This window comes from Ranitomeya variabilis, chromosome 2 (assembly GCF_051348905.1).
Source record: "Ranitomeya variabilis isolate aRanVar5 chromosome 2, aRanVar5.hap1, whole genome shotgun sequence".
NCBI lineage: Eukaryota > Metazoa > Chordata > Amphibia > Anura > Dendrobatidae > Ranitomeya > Ranitomeya variabilis.
In genome coordinates this window covers 92,433,454-92,453,277 of record NC_135233.1, presented here as the reverse complement: position 1 = coordinate 92,453,277, position 19,824 = coordinate 92,433,454, and the positions used below count along the sequence as shown (strand labels likewise).

The 19,824-nt window shown below is 41.5% G+C and overlaps 1 protein-coding gene across 5 annotated transcripts in view; it reads left to right on the top strand.

The window, feature by feature from the left end:
• Window positions 1–19,824, top strand: part of EML6 (EMAP like 6) — a 170,985-nt gene that overhangs the window by 133,920 nt on the left and 17,241 nt on the right. For all 5 annotated transcript variants that reach the window (XM_077282700.1, XM_077282703.1, XM_077282702.1 and 2 more), the window contains 3 exons: window positions 8,568–8,646; window positions 10,520–10,649; window positions 17,117–17,215. In XM_077282700.1, the coding sequence (XP_077138815.1) occupies window positions 8,568–8,646; window positions 10,520–10,649; window positions 17,117–17,215 (308 nt within the window). The remainder of the gene's footprint in view (window positions 1–8,567; window positions 8,647–10,519; window positions 10,650–17,116; window positions 17,216–19,824) is intronic.

The following is a 19,824-nucleotide window of genomic DNA, read 5'->3' as shown; positions in this document are numbered from 1 at the left end:
TAAGGTTCCTGAAGGTGTGAAAATTACCTCTGCAAAGTATACAGAGTTTCTGACTGACAACTTTCTTCCATGGTATAAAAAGCAGAAACGTGCCTTCAGGAGCAAAATCATCTTCATGCATGACAATGCACCATCATGCTGCAAAGAATTCCTGAGTCATTGGCTGCTATGGGCATAAAAGTAGATAAACTCATGGTGTGGCCACCATCTTCCCCTGACCTCAACCCTATAGAGAACCTTTGGAGTATCATCAAGCAAAAGATCTATGAGGTGGGAGGCAGTTCACATCAAAACAGCAGCTCTGGGAGGCTATTCTGACTTCATGCAAAGAAATAGAAGCAGAAACTCTCCAAAAACTCACAATTTCAATGGATGCAAGAATTGTGAAGGTGATATCAGAGAAGGGTTCCTATGTTAACATGTAACTTGGCTTGTTAGGATGTTTTGGAGTTAAATTGCGTTTTTGTTCAGTCAATGTGACCTCCTAATGCTGCAAATTCTTCAAATGAGCATTTTCAGTTCTTTAAAACATAATTTGGAACAGTTCATTTTTAGTTTTTATTCATTTTGGAGATTATACTGTTATAATTGGGAGGTTTCTTCAATAAATTTCCATGTATACTCTAACGGGTGATGACTTTTATTAGACTGACTGTCATTTGCACCGACCATTTAGGAAAATCCGAGAAAAAAGTAATTTGCATAATAATTTTGAACATGGTGTACAGTAGTAAGAAAAAACTCAACAATAACTCACCTGTTTAAAAAAAATCATGCCCTTAAATAGATCTTTAATTTATATTATTTAATTATGCACCATATACTGAGGAAAAAACAAGGTTCCTACCAGCATCAATGCCCAAGAACGAGTTATGTCTCTGGAGAAGTATTGAAGCTTGTTGTAATCAGTGCTATACTTACAAGACTGTGGTCTTCCAGTCAAGTTCTTGTTCTCTTACCAAAAAGGTATACTTGATCCTTAGTTAACGTGTTCTACGTGTCCCTTCTGTAGGACCTACCTACCCACTCTAGATTGAGCAATACACACTAGAAAAAGTATGGAGCTCCTTGACCACTGTAATTGCCATTTTTTATATACAGTGTATAAAGCCCTTCATACAGTGGGGAAAATAAGTATTTGATACACTGCCAATTTAGCAAGTTTTCCCAGCTACAAAGAATGGAGAGGTCTGAAATTTTTATCATAGGTACACTTCGCCTGAGAGAGACAGAACCTAAAAATAAAAAAAAAAAAACAACAGAAAATCACATTGCATGATTTTTAGATAATTAATTTGCATTTTATTGCATGAAATAAGTATTTCATGAAATAAAAAAAAGAACTTAATATTTGGTACAGAAGCCTTTGCTTGCAGTTACAGAGGTCAGATGTTTCCTGTAGTTCTTAACCAAGTTTGGACACATTTCAGCCGAGATTTTGGCCCACTCCTCCATACAGATCATCTCCAGATATTTCAGGTTTCAGGGCTGTCACTAGGCAACATTGAGTTTCAGCTTCTTCCAAAGATTTTCTATTGGGTTCAGGTCTGGAGACAAGCTAGGCCGCTCCAGGACCTTGAAATGCTTCTTATGGAACCACTCCTGAGTTGTCCTGGCTGTGTGTTTTAGGTAATTTTCATGCTGGAAGACCCAGCCACAATTCAACGTCAATGCCCTTACTGAGGGAAGGAGGTCGTTGGCCAAAATCTCAAGATACATGACCCCATCCATTCTGCCTTCAATACGGTGCAGTCATTCTTCCCCAAAGTATGATGCTTCCCCACCATGTTTCACAGTTGGGACTGTGTTCTTGGGATTATACCCATCCTTCTTTTTCCTCCAAACACGGCCAGTGGAGTTGATACCAGAAAGTTCTATTTTGGTCTCATCTGAGCACATGACCTTCTCCCATGCTTCCCCTGGATCATCCAGATGGTCATTTGCTATCTTCAAATGGACCTGGACATGTGCTAGCGTGAGCAGGGGGACCTTGCATGCCCTGCATGGTTTTAATCCATGATGGCATAGTGTATTACTAATGGTAATGTTTGAGAGTGTGGCCCTAGCTATCTTCAGGCCATTGACCAGATCCTCCCATGTAGTTCTGTGATGATTCTTGACCTTTCTCAGAATCATCCTCACCCCACGAGATAGATCTTATATGGTACCCCAGACCAAGGGAGATTGTGAACCATTGGGAGTCATTTTGTGATTCTTCTATTTTCTAATAATTGTGCAAACAGTTGTTGCCTTCTCACCAAGCTGTTTGCCTATTGTCCTGTAGGCCATCCCAGCCTTATGCAGGTCTACAGGTTCGTCCCTGGTGTCCTTAGACAGAGCTTTGGTCTTGGCCATGGTGGGGAGGTTGGAGTGTGATTGAGTGTGTGGATAGGTGTCTTTTACACAGGTAACGAGATCAAACCGGTACAATTAATATAGGTAATGAGTAGGAGGTCTTCTTAAAGAACAACTAACAGGTCTGTGAGAGACAGAATTCTTGCTTATTGGTAGGTGATCCAATACTTATTTCATGCAATAAAATATTTAAAAATCATACAATGTGATTTTCAGGGTTGTTTTTATTTTTAGATTCTGTCTCTCACAGTTGAAGTGTACCTACAATAAAAATTACAGACCTCTCCATTCTTTGTATGTGGGAAAACTTGCACAGTGTATCAAATACTTATTTTTCCTACTGTACATAATTAATAATCTCCAGCAAGATACCACTTAGTAGCACTAAAACAGATGTCATGGATTGATTCCAATTGTATTAATTTAATTTCAGCAGATGGAACAACTGCAGTATAACCACTCAGTGACCTCTTCATTAGGTATATTCGTCAAGTATAGGATAGAGTTTCCTTTATTCTCAGAACTACTTTCTTACTTTGGGTCATGGATTTGGCCCTGGGTTGTCCTCATGGAGGTCTGGCTGTTGTGTGGAGCTTTATATACAACTCTTTCTGAGAAAAAAATACAAATTGGCTGTCCACCAGAAAGAAGAAAATGGTATCTCTAGCTTCTATAGGTGGCTACCCTATGGGATATCAGCTAAAGGCACTTTAGTGGGTTGGACACTAACAGGATAGAAAATTCTCTTCCTTCTGGAGTAGAGGTAATTTAAATATTGTTAATTCTGCAGGGTGCCAGAATCATTTAGATTTTAATTAATGTTAACCTTCAGTTAGTCGCACCAGAATACTTAACGCTAGTCGCGTGTGGTCCATGAGACCCCAGTTTTCATAGTGAAAAATAAACAACATATAATAAAGAATATTTTTTTACTTAGTTGAGAACTTAAGGTACAGAATCTTTGCTAAGCCATAATGTAAGGGCACCGTCACACAGTGCCATTTTCATCGCTACGACGGCACGATCCGTGACGTCGCAGCGTCGTATGATTATCGCTCCAGCGTCGTAGACTGCGGTCACACTTTGCAATCACGGCGCTGGAGCGATGCCGAAGTCCCCGGGTAACCAGGGTAAACATCGGGTTACTAAGCGCAGGGCTGCGCTTAGTAACCCGATGTTTACCCTGGTTACCAGCGTAAACGTAAAAAAACCAAACAGTACATACTTACATTCCAGTGTCTGTCCCCCGGCGTTCTGCTTCTCTGCACTGTGTAAGCACCATAGCCGGAAAGCAGAGCGGTGACGCCACCGCTGTGCTCGCTTTCCGGCCGGCAGGCGCTCACAGTGCAGAGAAGCTGAGACGCCGGAGGACAGACACCGGAATGTAAGTATGTACTGTTTGTTTTTTTTACGTTTACGCTGGTAACCAGGGTAAACATCGGGTTACTAAGCACGGTCCTGCGCTTAGTTACCCGATGTTTACCCTGGTTACAAGCGAACGCATCGCTGGATCGCTGTCACACACCGATCCAGCGATGTCAGCGGGTGATCAAGCGACGAAAGAAAGTTCCAAACGATCTGCTACGACGTACGATTCTCAGCGTGATGTCTGATCGCAGTAGCGTGTCAGACACAACGATATCGTAACGATATCGCTAGAACGTCACGAATCGTGCCGTCGTAGCGATGAAAATGGCACTGTGTGACGGTACCCTAACAGTTTTAGTAATCAGCAAAATTTAAATAACTACTTATGTGCAATTAAAAAAACAGTTAATTATTTGGCACAAGAATCACATATCGTCTACACTGAGGAGGGAGTGACACCTGAACTAGGAAGCTACCGAAACAGATGGTTACCTACCTTCTAAAAAGAAAAGAATGTCCAGCTTCACCGAATCCGTAAAAAAGAGTTTTCTTTATTCACATACTATTGAGCATGGAGGATACAGACTTCAGCACAAGCCATATGGGTAAGAATCTCAACGCGTTTCTGGAGACTAAGCTCCCTTAATCATGTCATGATTAAGGGAGCTTAGTCTCCAGAAACGCGTTGAGATTCTTACCCATATGGCTTGTGCTGAAGTCTGTATCCTCTATGCTCAATAGTATGTGAATAAAGAAAACTCTTTTTTACGGATTCGGTGAAGCTGGACATTCTTTTCTTTTTGGACTCTATACGCCTGAACACAGCGGGTCCGTGCTCCCGAGGATTGGTTTATGCATCACGGGTGAGCTAGTTTATATTTCTACCTACCTTCTACTCTTGTGGATATATGATGAAAACAAACTCGTTTGGAGTCCAATGGACCCTACGCGACTAATTAAAGGTTAACCACATTATGCAGTTGCAGTTTAAATCCTCAAGACTCGAATGTTCTGTTTTTACCACCTTCAGAAGTGGTCTATAGAGTGTTCAACTGTTCATCCATAATTTTTGGCGGAAAACAGAATGGGCTTGCGTATTAGGCTAAGTTCACATGTCCGTTTGTTCCATTTGTCTGTGCGGTTTTAAGAACAGGCAAACAGAATTCCTGTGTAAAAGTGATCTGTTGCATCAGTTATGCAAATAGAAGCCAGAAGGGGCCCGATTGATTATTGTGAGTTTTGTTTGGTGTCCGTTCTTTAGAATAGAAGAAAAAGTTCTTGTTGCAATACTGTTTTTCTGTTCTAGCAATACAAAAAATGGAACCCAGATACATTGACATGTGACTGTAGCCTAAAACAACTTGTTCACTACATTTTTTTTTTTATTGATGACCTATGCTTAGGACAGGCTATCAGTAGCTGATTGGCATGGGTGCAACACCTGGTTACCGTCACCGATCAGCTGTTATCAGTGGCGGCTCAAAGGTCTTGGATACTACCGGAGCACAGCAGGCCCGACAAAAGTATAGTGGCCGCGGCCTAGTTCTGCAGTTACACTCCCTATTCACATGTATAGTGGGGGGATCTGCAGTACCCGGCGGCGGCCACTATAGAAATGAACTGCCGTGTTCTGGTAGCATCCAAGAACTTCCAGCCGATGCCGGTAACAGCTGGTGGATGGGGGTGTAGGGTCTCGCACCCCCATGATTAGATCAATTAATTAGGTCAACCTCTTTAATGTGGTATACAGCAAAGTGTGATCCAAGCATCTCATTAGTGAGGCAAAAATATAGATTTATGAGACCAGACTACATTTTCTTACGGAAGTTGAATTATGGTGGCGGTATGCTCACTTTAGCCAGTTTCCTGATCTTAGATGGTAGTCTCTTGCCATAAAATCTCTATTTCAAGGTTCATGCTGTATTGCAGTGCATGGTTGTTTGAGTTCCTTACTTCTGATCTTATTGAAATATGCCCCCCCCCCCCCCCCCCCCCCCCGGCACATGTAGATTAGGCAATAGGCAATATTGTTTTTTTCTTCCTTGCGCACCACTGTTTGTAGCCTTTATAAGCGTCTAGGGAAAATCACTGAGATACTCAATCCATCCTCATTCAATAGCCAAAGTCACAGGAATCACATTTTTTCCTCCTGTGCTTGGTTTAAGAAACAACTGGACCTCTTATCCATTTCTTCAGACTTTTGTGCAATGGGTCGCTGCCACTAATGGCTGAGTTAGTATCTGCCATGACAAGTCATTTTATACGAGATACGAATAAGGAAGATACTGAGAGTAAACTAAAGGGTTCTTCTGATAAAAAAAAATTATAACCAATTTGCAGTAAGTGGTACAGATGTTATCATGAGACTCTTTTCATCTTCTTTTGATGTTTCTACTGATTGGTCATACATAAGATATTGTCATCCAAACTTTAATAACTTAACAATAACACCAGTTTGAGAATCGTTTTTAACCTGTTCCAAATATTAAACATTTTGTGACTCATCAGACATTGTGCAACATATACATAAAACATTGTGTGACATATAGTCATCAGTGGTCTCATGTGCAATATATTCATCATAAATGTATGCATATGATCATGGCTGAGTAAAAATGATCATCTATGTGACCCCAAATGTTGTATTGACCTAAGGAGAACACTTGTCCCTATGTTTCTCCTATCATGGCTGTTTGATCTTGAGACACCAAATTCTAAAGAGTTCCTATGAAATCCAAAGCTTAGTAAATAGGCTGCTTTGTCTGAATGCTCTCCTGTTCCTTTGGGCTTTTATCACATAGACTGTGATTTATATGTTTTCTCAGCGAGTATGAGCCTCCTTCCCCACTGCGCTCTATGATGTGTATCCTTACAGTTGCTGGCATGTGTTCATTTGATTTGTTCAGCAAATCAAAGCTCATCTGACCCTCGCTTGTGCATGTGACGCATGCTCGGGTATCTTCAGCAAAGTTATACTAAGTTTTTCACTTGGTTTTATTTGCTGCTTGCAAGGGGATCAAGGTAAAGTTGAAGATTGTGATAATTATTGTTGCAGACATGCCATAGGTCACATGTTACAATGAATTCACAAATGTAATTTGGCTTATCTTTAGCATTATTAGAAGTATAAAGTATGTGAACAGAGTATGGTAACATTATTATCATGGTTCTTGTACCTGTACCAAACTGGTAAATCTTTAATACAGGCTGATCTTTACATGGAAACTTACATAAAATGTATACATCACCTTACAGAAATTTTTTGGAAAACATAAGATTGTCAAGATTGTCAAAAAATGCACCTATCGGCAGATTGACTAAAACCAGAGACCTCTGTAAATGATCAATAAAGTGTTAACATACTTTATTGATCAGGATCTTCTCACTAAATTAGAATGTCATCAAAAAAGTTAATTTATTTCAGTTCTTCAATACAAAAAGTGAAACTCATATATTATATAGAGTCATTACAAACACAGTGATCTATTTCAAGTGTTTATTTCTGTTAATGTTGATGATTATGGCTTACAGCCAATGAAAACTTAAAAGTCTCAGTCAATTAGAATAATTAACAAAGGCTTCCTAAGAGTTTAAAGAAGGTCCCTTAGTCTTTGTTTCAGTAGGCTCCACAATCATGGGGAAGACTGCTGGCTTGACAGATGTCCAGAAGGCAGTCATTCACACACTCCATAGTTGTGGTCGCAGACAGCCAAAATGTTATTTGTATACTTGTATAAAGGAAAGCAGGGTGTTCTGGACTTTTTTTTTTTCTTTTTTTTTTAGAAAATATGGGCTCTGAGCTCTATTAAAATAAACTATGATATTAATCAGTAGGCTGTTTTTAACTTTTTAGAATAAATGAAACTACAGGACGTGATGGTGGACCCCCTTGCCTACTGTTCTTCTGTATGATTGCACAGGCTGTACCAATAGTGTACTTGCCCCTGCTAGTGGGATGGTGCACTCAGTATGCGGGTGTCATGTGCCTAAATTTTGTGACTTTTTGCAACAATTGATCTATCTGCCAAACACCTGCAAACTCCCCCCACAATGATGAATATAAAAAAAAACAGGCGAACACATGTAAAATAGACTTTAGAGGAGTTGTCCAGTATTAGGAGAACAAACTGCAGTCAGTGTGTGAGTGCAGCCTGCTGACAGCGTGTGGTGAGAGCGTGCCCCATGTATGTGATTTGCACACTTGCCACCCGCGTCGACTAGACTCATCTGGCTTCTCTCAATTCATTTCCAAGGAGAGAAGCCCCACGCGTCTAATTGGTATGTGATCACAATTATGTAAATCACATATGAGTGGTCACGTGACGCACGCTCTTACCACGAGATGTCAGCAGTGTGCGCAGTGCACATTATTGGGCTTTTCCGCTAGAGAACAAACAGAAAAAAACTGAATTCTTATCTTGGTTTCCAGGAACTATAGCATCCTTAGAATAAGCCATTTTTATTAATATTGGCATAGCTTCTATCATCTCGATATAAGCGCAATTTGGTGCTGCGGTGCATCTGCGAGTGCTTAGCCCTTAATTGTTCCATATACACATCCGTTTAGGAGAATAAGAGGCGCTGCAGTGTCCGATACTGGTTGTGTATGTGAACAATGATGGGCATACTCCACTAGCAGAAGTGTTGTGGCCTCGTCATCGGGGGGAATGGTCGTTGGGATTGCACCTAAGTAACAAACTAAATGCACAAATGGTTTATTGTAGAGATGGTCAGTCGACTTTATAAAAAAAAGAAACTCAAAAAGTATAATGATAGGAAAAATTGAGTTTGAGTTCTCGTCTGCTACAATTCTTCTGATGAGCTTCCTGCTTGCGTGTTTCTAGACCATCAGTTAGCCGAGCGGCTCCTCAGCCTGAAAAGCTGCAGAAGAATAACATCAATAAGAAAAAGAAAATCATTGAGGTAAATATAAACCAATGTTTTTGTTCCGATGTTAATTGAGAATTTACATAAAAGAGATTGTCCACCAATTGGGTCAGCCCTTTCTTAAATACTCCATTGTTCAGTGTAAAATAAAATAAATCTTCACTTCCCCCACAAGCGCCCTTCCAGCGATATCGGAGACGGGTTTTGGTAAGTGAGTACTGCAAGCAATCAAAGATACTAATGGGCTACTTAACTCACACTTTCTTGGAACGGTCAAAAAAAAGCGTGAGGAATGGGGAACATTCGCAGCCGCTGATTGGCTAAAGCGCTCAGGCACCATAACTGTGTCGTGTGAGACCTGGAAAACCTGGCACCGATATCACAGAAATGGCGCCGTTGTAAGAGGGTAGAGGGGAGGATCCTGGTTTTTTTTTCTACAAACAAGTTATTTCCAATCCATGGGTTATGGGATAACTTGCTGATCATTGGGGGTACGACCACTGCCTCAGTATCAGAATCGCTGGAAATTCCCGTGGTAGGACCCCTAGCGATCAGTAAGGTATCACATTTTTCATGGATAGGGGATAACTGGCTTTTCATATATATACACTGTATATATACACTCACCGGCCACTTTATTAGGTACACCTGTCCAACTTCTTGTTAGAACTTAATTTCTAATCAGCCAATCACATGGCGGCAACTCAGTGCATTTAGGCATGTAGACATGGTCAAGACAATCTCCTGCAGTTCAAACCGAGCATCAGTATGGGGAAGAAAGGTGATTTGAGTGCCTTTGAACGTGGCATGGTTGTTGGTGCCAGAAGGGCTGGTCTGAGTATTTCAGAAACTGCTGATCTACTGGGATTTTCACGCACAACCATCTCTAGGGTTTACAGAGAATGGTCCGAAAAAGAAAAAAAATCCAGTGAGCGGCAGTTCTGTGGGCGGAAATGCCTTGTTGATGCCAGAGGTCAGAGGAGAATGGGCAGACTGGTTCGAGCTGATAGAAAGGCAACAGTGACTCAAATCGCCACCCGTTACAACCAAGGTAGGCCTAAGAGCATCTCTGAACGCACAGTGCGTCGAACTTTGAGGCAGATGGGCTACAGCAGCAGAAGACCACACCGGGTACCACTCCTTTCAGCTAAGAACAGGAAACTGAGGCTAGAATTTGTACAAGCTCATCGAAATTGGACAGTAGAAGATTGGAAAAACGTTGCTTGGTCTGATGAGCCTCGATTTCTGCTGCGACATTCGGATGGTAGGGTCAGAATTTGGCGTAAACAACATGAAAGCATGGATCCATCCTGCCTTGTATGGAGCATCTTTGGGATGTGCAGCCGACAAATCTGCGGCAACTGTGTGATGCCATCATGTCAATATGGACCAAAATCTCTGAGGAATGCTTCCAGCACCTTGTTGAATCTATGCCACGAAGAATTGAGGCAGTTCTGAAGGCAAAAGGGGGTCCAACCCGTTACTAGCATGGTGTACCTAATAAAGTGGCCGGTGAGTGTATATACAGTATAATATATATATATATATATATATATATATATATATATATATATATATATATATATATATATATATATCATTTCCATAACCCCTTATGAATAAGGGATAAACTTTATACTTTATGTCCATGTGGTTGTTCCTGAAAGTTAACTGAGCAGCCATGTAATACATGGACGCTTTGAGTCCACATAAGCCTCCTCTTGCAGTCTGAGGAGTAAACCATCCTCTATGATGACTGTGTGTAAATGGGTATTAGAGATCCGCCAAATCTTATATAATTTCAGCAATGACATGCCGGTTTGTTTCCAGTTCTTTTCCCTTTCTTTATTAGCCCTCAAATGTGCCTCGTCTGGATTTTAGGCCACCACTATGTTGTGTTGTGTTTCAGGATCTCTCTTTGGAACATGTTTTTGGCTACCGAGGCTTTGATTGTCGGAACAACCTCCATTACCTCAATGATGGTGCTGATATCATCTATCACACAGCTGCCGCTAGCATCGTACAGAGCCTTTCTGCAGGTATGGTTATTATTTTCTACTGCCATGATATCACTTCCACGGGTTCATGTTTTTTGTACTGCCCAAATTGGAGTATTTTAATGACTGGTAGGTTCTGAAGAGACTTATACAGAAGCATATGGAGATATTTTCTTCCTTATGTGTTGTTTGTGACAGCTCCAAATAAAAGCAAAGATCAGTGCTTTACTTTTAATAATAATAATAATAATAATAATGATAATCTTTATTTATATAGCGCCAACATATTCCACAGCGATTAACAGTTTAACAGTTTCAAACACAAGTCATAAGTAACAACGTTAGCAATACAGTAATTAACCCCTTAATCCCATATGACGTACTATCCCGTCGAGGTGGGGTGGGCCTTAATTCCCACCGATGGGATAGTACGTCATATGCGATCAGCCGCGCTCACGGGGGGAGCGCGGCCGATCGCAGCCGGGTGTCAGCTGACTATCGCAGCTGACATCCGGCACTATGTGCCAGGAGCGGTCACAAACCTCCCCCGGCACATTAACCCTCGGCACACTGCGATCAAACATGATCACAGTGTTCCGGCGGTACAGGGAAGCATGGCGCAGGGAGCGGGCTTCCCTGAGACCCTCGGAGCAACGCGATGTGATCGCGTTGCTCCGAGCGTCTCTTACCTCCTCTCCCTGCAGTCCCCGGATCCAAAATGGCCGCGGGGCTGCATCCGGGTCCTGCAGGGAGGTGGCTTACCAAGCGCCTACTCAGTGCAGGCGCTGGTAAGCCAGGAGCGCTGTAAGTCAGATCGCCGATCTGACAGAGTGCTGTGCAAACTGTCAGATCAGATCTGTGATGTCCCCCCCTGGGACAAAGTAAAAAAGTAAAAAAAAAAAATTTCCACATGTGTAAAAAAAAATAAAAAAAAAAATTCCTAAATAAAGAAAAAAATATTTTTACAGTATATTATTCCCATAAATACATTTCTTTAAATTAAAAAAAAACAATAAAAGTACACATATTTAGTATCGCCGCGTCCGTAACGACCCAACCTATAAAACTGTCCCACTAGTTAACCCCTTCAGTGAACACCGTAAAAAAAATAAAAAAAAAACGAGGCAGAAAACAACGCTTTATTATCATACCGCCAAACAAATAGTGGAATAACACGCAATCAAAGCCACAGATATAAATAACCATGGTACCGCTGAAAACGTCATCTTGTCCCGCAAAAAAACGAGCCATCATACAGCATCATCAGTAAAAAAATTAAAAAGTTATAGTTTTCAGAATAAAGCGATGCCAAAATTATTTTTTCTATAAAATAATTTTTATCGTATAAAAGCGCCAAAACATAGAAAAATGATATAAATGAGGTATCGCTGTAATCGTACTGACCCGAAGAATAAAACTGCTTTATCAATTTTACCAAACGTGGAACGGTATAAACGCCCCTTCCCCCCCCCCCCCCCCCCCAAAAAAAAAAAAAAAAAAGAAATTCATGAATAGCTGGTTTTTGGTCATTCTGCCTCACAAAAATCAGAATAAAAAGCGATCAAAAAATGTCACGTGCCCGAAAATGTTACCAATAAAACGTCAACTCGTCCCGCAAAAAACGAGACCTCACATGACTCTGTGGACCAAAATATGGAAAAATTATAGGTCTCAAAATGTGGAGACCCAAAAACTTTTTTGATATGAACAGCGTCTTTTAGTGTGTGACAGCTGCCAATCATAAAAATCCGCTATAAAAATGCTATAAAAGTAAATCAAACCCCCCTTCATCACCCCCGTAGTTATGGAAAAATAATAAAATTAAAAAAATGTATTTATTTCCATTTTCCCATTAGGATTAGGGTTATGGCTAGGGTTAGGGCTAGAGTTAGGGTTGGGGCTAAAGTTAGGGTTAGGGTTGGGGCTAAAGTTAGGGTCAGGGTTTGGATTACATTTACGGTTGGGATTAGGGTTGGGATTAGAGTTAGGGGTGTGTCAGGGTTAAGGGTGTCGTTAGGGTTACCGTTGGGATTAGGGTTAGGAGTGTGTTTGGATTAGGGTTTCAGTTAGAATTGGAGCGTTTCCACTGTTTTGGCACATCAGGGGCTCTCCAAACGCGACATGGCGTCCGATCTTAATTCCAGCCAATTCTGCGTTGAAAAAGTAAAACAGTGCTCCTTCCCTTCCGAGCTCTCCTGTGCGCCCAAACAGGGGTTTACCCCAACGTATGGGGTATCAGCGTACTTGGGACAAATTGGACAACAACTTTTGGGGTCCAAGTTCTCTTGTTACCCTTGGGAAAATAAAAATTTTGGGGGCTAAAAATCATTTTTGTGGGAAAAAAAGATTTTTTATTTTCACGGCTCTGTGTTGTAAACTAGTGAAACACTTGGGGGTTCAAAGTTCTCACAACACATCTAGATAACTTCCTTGGGAGGTCTAGTTTCCAATATGGGGTCACTTATGGGGGTTTCTACTGTTTGGGTACATCAGGGGCTCTGCAAATGCAACGTGACGCCTGCAGACCAATCCATCTAAGTCTGCATTCCAAATGGCGCTCCTTCCCTTCCGAGCTCCGCCATGCGCCCAAACGGTGGTTTCCCCCCACATATGGGGTATCAGCGTACTCAGGACAAATTGGACAACAACTTTTGGGGTCCAATTTAACCTGTTACCCTTGTGAAAATACAAAACTGGGGGCTAAAAAATCTATTTTGTGGAAAAAAAAAATAAATTTTATTTTCACAGCTCTGCGTTATAAACTGTAGTGAAACACTTGGGGGTTCAAAGCTCTCAAAACACATCTAGTTAAGTTCCTTAGGGGGTCTAATTTCCAAAATGGTGTCACTTGTGGGGGATTTCAATGTTTAGGCACATCAGGGGCTCTCCAAACGCGACATGGCGTCCCATCTCAATTCCAGTCAATTTTGCATTGAAAAGTCAAATGGCGCTCCTTCCCTTCCGAGTTCTGCCATGCGCCCAAACAGTGGTTGACCCCCACATATCGGGTATCAGCGTACTCAGGACAAATTGTACAACAACTTTTGGGGTCCATTTTCTCCTGTTACCCTTGGTAAAATAAAACAAATTGGAGCTGAAATAAATTTTGTGTGAAAAAAAGTTAAATGTTCATTTTTATTTAAACATTCCAAAAATTCCTGTGAAACACCTGAAGCGTTAATAAACTTCTTGAATGTGGTTTTGAGCACCTTGAGGGGTGCAGTTTTTAGAATATTGTCACACTTGGGTATTTTCTATCATATAGACCCCTCAAAATGACTTCAAATGAGATGTGGTCCCTAAAAAAAAATGGTGTTGTAAAAATGAGAAATTGCTGGTCAAATTTTAACCCTTATAACTCCCTAACAAAAAAAATGTTGGTTCCAAAATTGTGCTGATGTAAAGTAGACATGTGGGAAATGTTACCTATTAAGTATTTTGTGTGACATATCTCTGTGATCTAAGGGCATAAAAATTCAAAGTTGGAAAATTGTAAAATTTTCAACATTTTCGCCAAATTTCCTTTTTTTTCACAAATAAACGCAAGTTATATCAAAGAAATTTTACCACTATCATGAAGTACAATATGTCACGAAAAAACTGTCAGAATCGCCAAGATCCGTTGAAGCGTTCCAGAGTTATAACCTCATAAAGGGACAGTGGTCAGAACTGTAAAAATCAGCCCGGTCATTAACGTGCAAACCACCCTCGGGGCTTAAGGGGTTAAAGCAAAATTAGACGACCCTGCTTGTGAGAGCTTACAATCTACAATGAGGTGGGGGAGACACAAAGTACAGGTGTGTATTTACAATGATGGTCCAGCCATCTTCAAGGGATAGGGGATAGTGAATGGGCTACACACACAAACATAAAATGACTTTGATTAGTGAACGTGATAGGCCGCTCTGAACAAATGTGTTTTAAGGGAGCGCCTAAAACTATGTTAATTGTGGATGGTCCTAATATCTTGGGGTAGAGCATTCCAGAGGATTTGCGCAGCACGGGAGAAGTCGGGAGTGGGAGGTACGGATTAGTGCAGAGGTTAGTCGAAAGTCGTTTTCAGAGCGCAGTGGTCGGTAAGGCCAATAGACAGAAATGAGGGAGGAGATATAAGGGGGTTCCACACTGTGGAGAGCTTTGTGGGTGAGAGCAAATACTTTGAATTGGATTCTATAATGAATGGGCAGCCAGTGTAACGACTGGCGAAGAGCGGACGCGTCCGAGTAACGATTAGCCAGGTGGATGACCCTGGCTGCTGCATTAAGGATAGACTGGAGAGGGGAAAGTCGAGTGAGGGGGAGGCTAATTAATAGAGCGTTACAGTAGTCCAGGCGGGAGTGGATCAAGGCGACAGTGAGGGTTTTTGTTGTTTCCATGGTGATAAAAGGGCGGATTCTAGAGATGTTCTTTAGGTGTAAGCGGCGCGAGCGGGCAAGAGATTGTATATGGGATGTGAAGGAGAGATCGGAGTCAAACATAACACCCAGACAGCGCGCCTGCTGCCGGGGTGTTATTATGGTGCCACCTACGGAGAGGAAAACGTCAGATTTAGGGAAGTTAATAGATGGTGGGAGCAGAAGAAGTTCAGTTTTGGAGAGGTTGAGTTTCAGATAGAGAGCGGACATGATGTTGGAGACTGCGGACAGACAGTCACTGGTGTTCTGTAGTACAGCGGGGGTAATGTCAGGGGATGACGTATATAGTTGTGTGTCATCGGCATAAAGATGGTACTGAAAGCAAAATCTGCTGATGGTCTGTTCATTTGGGGCCGTGAAGAGGGAGAAGAGAAGGGGGCTAAGGACTGAGCCCTGAGGTACCCCGACAGTGAGAGGAAGAGGAGATGAAGTGGAGCCAGATTACAGAACACTGAAGGAGCGGTCAGAAAGATAGGAGGAGAACCAGGAGAGAGCAGTGTCCTTAATGCCTAGTGACTGAAGCCTAGAGAGTAAGAGAGGGTGGTCAACAGTGTCGAAAGCTGCAGAGAGAGAGGTCGAGAAGAATGAGCAGAGAGTGGTCACTATTACATTTTGCTGTCAGAAGCTCGTTGGTCACCTTGATGAGTGCAGTTTCTGTCGAATGTAGGGGGTGGAAACCGGACTATGAAGGATCTAGGAGGGAGTGAGTGGAGAGGTAACGGGTAAGGCGGGAGTAGACACGGCGCTCCAAGAGTTTTAGAGATGAAGGGGAGATTGGAGACCGGTCTGTAGTTATTTGTGCAGAACCATGTCTTTTGGACCATGTTACTTTTCAGACCATGCACACTTTACCGCTTGACTTTATTTTAATGATTGGTGTGCAGAGGTGAACATAGAAGATAATTCCAATGGCAGGAGGCCCCGTACCAGTATAACTTGCCTCTTTTCTATCACCCTATACCTTAGTGTAGACTCACACCACCCTGGAGCCTGTAAGCCTGATATAGGACTTTATCAGTTATACACTTTGCAGGCATAACCCATGGACACCAGTGGCGTTAATTCTGAAAAAAAAAACAAAAGCAGACCTGTTTTCAATATCCCTGACCAAACCCATATAAAATGATTGTCCATTTTCTACTTTTGCAGCGGTGATGTCCACTGTAGTCATGACATCACTTATGCAGGTGGTCAACACAGACAGGAGCAGCGGGAGCAAGGCATAGCTGGACTCCGGGAAGATGAGTAACAGATATGACCTCTTCAAATTTGAAACCGGACCTCTTTAATGTCAATTATCAAAATAACACCTACGCTAAGGGGGGGGGGGGGGTGCTCACTCCTTATAGACCAGTCTAAACAGGCTGCCAATCTCCTGACGGACAAGGAAAATGTTCAGTCGTAAAGTGAAATTATTTTTAAATTAGTTACAAAATTATCAGTCTCGGGAGCCAATTGACCTGTGTATTCACATGTGCTGCCGAGAACAATGGTACTCTGTGTATACAAAGCAATCGTACCACCGATCCTTCCATGCACATGAAAGTTTGATTGTCCTGTTTAAACAGGCTATTAAACCACCGTAGACTGGCAAACATGGAGCTGATTGGTAGTTACCAGAGATCACTGACTAGTGTAAGCGCACCCTAAGCCCAGAATTATTACTAGGTAAAACACTAACTAGGAACATTCAGTACATACACATAATATAATATTCTGCAATCCCCATGCCTTCTTGTAGTATTATAGTAATATTTTATTTTGGCGTTAAAATAGGATTGAGTAGAAAAGGTATCCATCTCAACGGATAAAAAATAATCTTCAATTGTATTAACATATTGTAAAACACTTTAAAATGCATGCAGAGTGCACCAGAAACGCGTTGATGTTTTGATATTTCAATTTGCCACAGATGCATGTGAAGATGTTTTAACAACGTGTTAATAAAGTGGGAAATTTTGTTATTCTTTGAGCTGGAGCCCTTCTCTACTCATATTGATTGTTCTCTAATTTGGCAATTACGCTTGCTTAATGCTCCGGAAGGATCAAGCAGATACAGTGAGATGACTTCTTTTACTCTTTTTTTCAAAATAGGAACTCAGAGCTTTTATCTGGAACACACGGATGACATACTTTGTCTGACTGTAAATCAACACCCAAAATACAAGAATGTTGTAGCAACTGGACAAATTGGTAAGAAATACACATATATCAGGCAACCAAGTCTAAGACTTACTTATGTGCACAGCAAACTTTGGTATCATGTGTCAAAAATAACTTTTGCAACATTTTAAAATGTGGGTACCATCAGGTTAGTTTTTGATGTTTTTTTATAGATACAGAAGTTAGCTGACAGTATTAAAGGGCATTTGTTAGTATGATCATGAGTAAATCACCTGTTAAGATCTATGGGCCGGACATAGATCTCCCTGAGAATCTGCCTCCAGAGCTTTTTTATATGAGAAGAGGCCTTACCAGTGTGAGACATGTAATGAATGACAGTCTGCTCTCCTGATCTACATGTCTCACACTGGTAACTACACCTTTGATTTAATATAAGTTCTGGAGGCAGATTCTCAGGGAGATCTATGTCCGGCCCATAGATCTTCTTAACAGCTCCTTACATGCTAAGAAAAAAACATGCATTTCTCTTGAATAGAACATTGGATCGTAAATATTAAGGTCTCAATATATTCAGCTTCCTATGTCCTACATACCCATATAGACAGGTTAGGAGGGATGATCCTACTGACAGATTCCCTTTACAAATCTAACACACACTCTGCTTAGACTTAGGACTTTTCCACAATTCATGGCTTTAACAAGGGATGTAGCAAAATGATTAAGGCCTACACCACATATCTTACTGCTCTAAGGTTTGAGAAACTTATCTGGAAATGTGCTTTGCCCACATTGTTGTTTGTTTCTGCCATTTTAAAACCATCTTATACTGGCTTTAGAGGCACTTTCCAACTTAAAATTTTTGTTCATAGATATGTGTCAGAGGAATAATAGTCTTTTTTTAAGATTTTGTGGCAGATGGTGCTGATTGGAACTCACAGACCCCACCAATGTGTTGTCTGACTTCATTCTGGCTCCTATTCTTCATGGATCTCTTCTAGAAGAATTAAAGGGATCCCGTCTCCTTAAAAAATGTTATTAACCTGCAGATATGAGGTTGATAGCATGATGAACCTGCATGACACCGGCACGTACACCCACGCTGCTGGGAGGAAATTAACTTTATTCCTCCTGGCAGCGTTCGGGTTCCAGTTATAGCAGCAGCGCTAGTTCAGTCACCGCTCTGTGCGTAGAGAGTGACAGCTGTAACCGCGACCCCGGCACTGACTGACAGCGGCTCAGCATTAGGGCGGTCAGTGTGGGCGCAGGTACTGCCGCAATGCCCCTGTGACTGGAACCTGAACACTGCTGGGAGAAATAAAGTTAATTTGCTCCTGCCAGTGTGGGTGTAATTGTCGGCACCCGGCAGGTTCACAACGCTATTACCCTGAAGATTAACCCCATATCTGCAGGATAATAGCATTTTTTTCAGGTGACAGGTTCCTTTAAGGTTCTCATTGAGTGACAATGTTGTATGTTCAACTGTCTGGAGAATTTGCTGAAATTATCTAAGTGCATAATGGCATTAATATTGCCACAGCCTCTTGCATCATCCTCCCATTACTCATCTCTACCAGATTCAAGAGCAGCAAAATTGGGATCCATTTTCCTCACAGGAATACATAAAAGTTACCCTTGTTTTGGCCATATAGTCCTTCTTAACACCTCTTCTCTCTGATAACAGAATACAGGTAAATAAAATCTGTAGACACATTTGACATGAAAAAAATTATTTTACATATGTCAGAGGTTACCTTTAAGTTCTTGTAATTGAGTCCGTAATTCCTTCATTCATTTACAGGCCCCCGGATATTCAGTTTGTTGCCCAAATCTCAGATTATTATTTTGTGGGAGTGTCTGTCCCAGTAATATAGGTTGGATAGTGAAGTCTCTGAGTATCTATGCTAGAGCTGTCTTCACTAGCTCAGGTTTAAGCAAAGCTTCTATGCTGTAATTATTTTCTCTTTTCCATAGCCTGTTTTTTCCTGCCCTCCCTGAGACTGTACATTTTTTCTCCCCTATCTGCTCTTGAGATCTAGGTACAGCCTTCATCCCCTACCTAATGCTATCTGTAACACAAAGAGAAAGGAAGGGGAGAGCAGAGAGAACACCAAGACTGAGCAGGAGCTTATAATATGTAAAATTTATAGCAAAAGCAGTGAGCTGTGCTGCAGTCACACATTCATGTGTTACAATCCGAGTACAGGACCGTGGGTGTCCCAACCTGTACTTGTTTCATATGTGCCTATTAGGCTGTCAAATTCAGTTTAAGAGCGCCGTGGACATTTTATGAATCATGGTCCATACTCGGACCATGACTATCAAATTTATGAATACGACGCACTAGACACTGCAGCAGCAAAATGGCAGTCTCTTCTAACTTCCTTGGGGGTCAGGTGCGTCTCCTTGAGTGACCATTCTGGTGACCTGTTTCATTCAGCTACCACAGATTAATGGTCTGTCAGTAATTGTACTGAGTCATTACATTTACATATGGAGATAACAGGGACAGAATAAGGGCACAGTTCTGGAAAGTGAAAACCTTAATTAAAACTGCTGTGGAAACTGCTGATGCCATGCTTAGTGACCTGCCATGGATTGAGAATATTCAGGACTGATAAAGAGCCCTGCCCTGAGGGTGAAGGGGAGACGGATATAGATACAGATATATAGAAATTTAT